The sequence below is a fragment of the Glycine soja genome, chromosome 11, assembly GCF_004193775.1.
Source record: "Glycine soja cultivar W05 chromosome 11, ASM419377v2, whole genome shotgun sequence".
Classification (NCBI taxonomy): domain Eukaryota; kingdom Viridiplantae; phylum Streptophyta; class Magnoliopsida; order Fabales; family Fabaceae; genus Glycine; species Glycine soja.
The window spans coordinates 20378127-20383249 of record NC_041012.1 but is presented as its reverse complement, the minus strand read 5'-3'; the positions used below and the strand labels follow the sequence as shown (position 1 = coordinate 20383249).

The 5123-nt window shown below is 33.5% G+C and overlaps 1 protein-coding gene across 1 annotated transcript; it reads left to right on the top strand.

Annotated features, from left to right (window-relative positions):
- Nucleotides 1–1185: 1185 nt before the first annotated feature.
- On the top strand, nucleotides 1186–4344 carry LOC114373503 (CBL-interacting serine/threonine-protein kinase 10-like). The gene is made up of 2 exons (XM_028330977.1): nucleotides 1186–1294; nucleotides 2226–4344. Exon 2 carries the CDS (start codon nucleotides 2670–2672, stop codon nucleotides 4056–4058), a length of 1389 nt encoding a protein of 462 aa, XP_028186778.1. The 5' UTR covers nucleotides 1186–1294; nucleotides 2226–2669; the 3' UTR covers nucleotides 4059–4344.
- The last annotated feature ends 779 nt before the right edge of the window (nucleotides 4345–5123 follow it).

Genomic DNA, 5123 nt, shown 5'->3' with positions numbered 1-5123 from the left:
AACCAATAAACTTATTCACTACTATAAATTACTATTCACTTAAACTAAACAATTTGGACGTATAAAAGAGAGTCAAAGTAAAGAAATGGACACGATTACACGAACGAAGTTTCTGTAGTTTCAAGCAAAGGGGGAAAAAAGTGAAAAATTGTGAACAAGGATCAGTACCTACAATAAGTTAAGATCCTACGAAAGAGCCATATAAGTATTATTTTGAAATGAAAGTGTGGAAGGTATGTTCCGTGAGTCGCGGTGCGTGTGCTTCTTGCTGCATCAAAACAAATTACAAAACCTATTATAAATTATCAAAAAGTAGTTGTTCTGAGTAATATTAAATTTGGTAAATTCGAGTATGAAAAAAATCATGATTAAGAATAAAGATTTCATTAAAAGTGATTAATAAATTTTTTCACAAAAATTAATTATTAACAAAGTAGATGGTTCTCCGTACTTATGCCCCGTGTAAAAAAACAATTATAAATCAAATTTAATTATAAATTTTCAATTAAAATAATTTTGTAGGTTAATATAGTATTTTAAAATGTTTAATTAGGTAAGTAAATATTAAAAAATAATCAAATCTTTACAAGTTTATAATGTAGTTTTTGTGTAGGTTCTCAATGCATTCTAACATCTTTCATTTTCTTTTCAACGTGAGATTGTTTAAAAAATAGTCTTTTTTCGCAATTAACTATTTGATATTTCTTGAATAAATATTTTCAGTCGTTCACTATGTTTCTGATGTAGGACATCACCAGTTGTTTAAAAAAGTCACTCAACAACTCTACACTTTTTCTTTTTTCTTTGAAAATCAGATGCAATAAACGAGAAAAATTGAAAAAAAATAAAATAAAACGTCACTTTTAAAACTAATAAATCAAGCCAAAACGAATAAATTGTAATTTACAAATTATCAATACAATTGCAAGATGATTTAACTTTTCCTTTTTTTCAACTCTCACGCCAAGCACTCATTGGGTCACACGTCTTGAGCCGGGCCCACTCACACTTATTCATCATTTTCGCGAGATACAGTACATGCTGCCACAATCAAATAATAATAATAATAATAATAATAATAATATATTTAAAAATAATCTTAATATTTATAATAATTCAGTAAAATTAATAATTATAGTGAATAATTAAATTATCAATCAATTCACTATTGTTTCCTAATCCTGATTTGAAATCTTTACTTTATAATATGTAATATATAAATACACACACATCTGTTTCTGGGTTTGTGCAGCATCTTCAATGTGTACCTGCATGTGTCTCTTCAATCCTGAAGGTTAGTAAAATATTTTTTTTGTTTTTTTATATCTGTTAGATTTTCTGGTTCAATTTATTGATATGTACAACTTGAGCATGTTCCTGAATCATCCATATGATATCATCACCTATCACTGTAACTGTGAACTTGGGTTGGTTATTTTATTTCCTCTTTGAGACTGGTTTTAAAAAGCTTTTGCATACTAGGAAGCAAAATTTAGTCATGGATTTTCAGCAAACTATCATAGACTAAAATTGTAGTTAAGATTCTGAGGTTTCTTTATCAGTCTACCACAGTTTCATCTCTTCTCTTTGCACCCTTTTGTATTCTTGTTGAACGAGTAATAACTTTTTTCCATACCTGATGAATAGTGCAGAATTGTTGTTTTGATTCAATTCTCATTTAGACAATCATTTGAAGATCATAACTATAGAAGATCAGTGGATTTACTTTCTGAAATTTTCTATTTGCTTTCATATTTAACTACAAAATATAGATTCTTGTTTATTTACCAGACATTAATAATCAATTAATCATGTCATGGCCATTCTTAGAATCCTAGTTTTCCACCTTGTGTGTTTTTAGATCAGCATCTGATCTGTTTTCATCATCTTAATATATGTTCTCCCTATTTTATTCAGATCTTAACAGTCATTGAAGTGGGTGTTGTACTTGTTCTTTTTGTTTTGCATGATTAATTGATTTAGTTCCTGAAATTTTCTATTTACTTTCATATTTAACTACAAAATATAGATTCTTGTTTATTTACCAGACATCAGTAATCAATTAATCATGCCATGGCCATTCTTAGAATCCTAGTTTTTCACCTTGTGTGTTTTTAGATCAGCATCTGATCTGTGCTCATCATCTTAATAAATGTTCTCCCTATTTTATTCAGATCTTAACAGTCATTGAAGTGGGTGTTGTACTTGTTCTTTTTGTTTTGCAGATTCTCTCTAACAAACTATTATTTTCTGAAAATCAAGTATGCGGCTGAAGTTCATCGATTTATGGTTTCCGTCACATACTCTCAATTGTGGTTGACAGAGACACCACTGGGAATGCCAAAAAAATGTGCCTTCTTGGTTGCAGCTTTGTGGTTGAGATTCATAAGGTGATACCTTTGCTATTGATTCCCCACTTAATGCTTGACAAGAGTGGACCACAAGTTTGTAGTTCATTCATTAGCTATTCCTTGATGCAAAATAGGCACACAAGTTTTTGTAGAGTGCCTGTTCTGCTAATACACGATCCATGTGAAGACGGTTGAAATGCCTTTTTTATGCTATTATGTATATAGGTATAGTTATATACATTTCATAATAGTAAATGATATAGAAATTAAGTGAGCTGAGGAAGTTGTGGAAAATTTCATACTACTTTAAGGTCTCATATGGAGAGTAAGCCACATGTCTTAATGCATAGATATGAGTTAGGAAGATTACTTGGCCAGGGAACCTTTGGAAAGGTTTACTATGCTAGGAGTACAATAACTAACCAAAGTGTGGCTATTAAAGTGATTGACAAAGATAAGGTTATGAAAACTGGGCAAGCTGAACAAATCAAGCGTGAAATATCTGTTATGAGACTGGCCAGGCACCCCAATATTATACAGCTTTTCGAGGTTTTGGCTAACAAGAATAAGATTTACTTTGTTATAGAATGTGCTAAAGGTGGAGAGCTCTTCAACAAGGTGGCTAAAGGAAAACTCAAGGAAGATGTTGCACACAAGTATTTTAAGCAGCTAATCAATGCTGTAGACTATTGTCACAGTAGAGGTGTGTACCACCGAGACATTAAGCCCGAGAACATTCTATTGGATGAAAATGGGAATCTAAAGGTTTCTGACTTCGGTTTAAGCGCTCTCGTTGATTCCAAGAGGCAGGATGGCTTACTCCATACACCATGTGGCACACCTGCTTATGTTGCTCCTGAAGTCATCAAAAGGAAGGGATATGATGGTACCAAAGCTGATATATGGTCTTGTGGAATAGTTCTGTTTGTCTTGTTGGCAGGTTATCTCCCTTTTCACGACCCAAATTTGATAGAGATGTATAGGAAGATAAGCAAAGCAGAATTGAAATGTCCTAATTGGTTCCCACAAGAAGTATGTGAGCTATTGGGCATGATGTTAAATCCAAATCCTGACACTAGGATTCCCATATCTACTATTAGGGAAAATTGTTGGTTTAAGAAAGGACCAAATATAAAAAACAAAAGACCTGTAGTGGAAAATAGCACTGTCTCTTCTTCAAGTACAGTTCTTTCTGATCAAAATGACTGTGATGACATAGCAGCAGAAGCAAATGGGGAGTCAGTTGTGCCCTTAAGTATAAATGCCTTTGACATTATCTCCCGTTCTGTTGGTTTTGATCTTTCTCGATTCTTTGATGAAAGTTTTAAGAAAAAGGAAGCAAGATTTAGTTCAAGGTTACCAGCAAATGTCATCATCTCCAAGCTGGAAGACATTGCTAAGCAACTGAGGATGAAAATAAAGAAAAAAGCTGCTGGTTTGTTGAAATTAGAGAGCCTCAATGAAGGTAGGAAGGGAGTTTTATCCATTGATGCTGAGATCTTCGAGGTTATACCTTGTTTCCATATGGTGGAGGTGAAAAAATCAAATGGAGATACATTGGAATATCAAAAGATATTGAAAGAGGATATTAGGCCTTCTCTTCATGATATTGTTTGGGTCTGGCAAAGTGACCAACAACTGCAATCACAACAGTCAGAGCAACATCAACATACAGATGACCAGCAGCAACAACAACCACAGTCATAACCTGTTCTCAATTTTGAGATGTCATGCTTACTGCATTTCATGGCAATCCCAGTTCTTTCTTTCTTTTTTTTCTTCTAATATCTTCTCATCACACTATGACCTCATTGTAACATTTTTTCTCTCCTCATTTTTAGCTGTTTCACCTTGTTGTAGCATATCTTGTCTCAGAATTTTGTTTGCCAAGTTGAAGTACATCATTTCTCAATTTTTCTGTATAGCACCAGTCTTAGGAACTTTATTACAGTTTTGATTCAATCAAAGTAGAATTTAAATATATGTCTTGGCCTCTTGGGAGTTTATTTACTTTACTATTACTCACTTTAAGGTTTAGACGAACTAAATCCTATATATATATCAACTCTCAACTCTGTTGAGCCAATCCACTCAAGCCAGTATTATTACTCCAAAATGATATATGAATGCTCAAATGTGTAGGAGGGTTGCCTAAGGAACAAGCACACTTGTGTCAGAAGATACTAGGTGAAATTGGATCCCCTACAGTTGATAATTGAATTGCATGAGGTGCAGTTCCAAATCTGATGGTGATTAATTTTCAGAAGAAACATTAACACTTCAATTAAATACAAAACCAAATGTTTTGAAAGGTTAGGAGTTGTGCAGTTAGAAGTGTTACTGCAGAAGATCTCAATCCATATTTGCTTGTGATAGACAACAATAGTTTCTATTGGCTCCATTGCCTCAAAAGTTTTGGTTGTTTATAAACTCTCTCCGGTGGACACTTCCTCTTTCATGCTACTTCCAAAGACCTTTGCTCCCTTCATTATTGGTTGCACATCATGGAATGGAATTTTGTGTAATGGCATTTGATCACAGAATTTATTGATGGTAAGAAAGCATAATGGTGAGGGGCAGAAGCAGGCACTTAATTCTGTTTGCTTGGCATGATTTTCAGTGTACCATTTCTTTAACACGGTGAGCAGGCACAGTAAGCAACTAGAGCTCATTTAGCAGCATGTGAATTGTGTAGGATCTCAGCTCTTCAATGAAAAAGCTACAAGTAAGCATGCTAGTGCAACTCTTGGTTTGGTCTTCTAAACATTGAGC

Bases quoted from the DNA above. Each gene is read 5' to 3' on its own strand.
- LOC114373503 (XM_028330977.1), top strand. From the start codon at position 2,670: ATGGAGAGTAAGCCACATGTCTTAATGCATAGATATGAGTTAGGAAGA.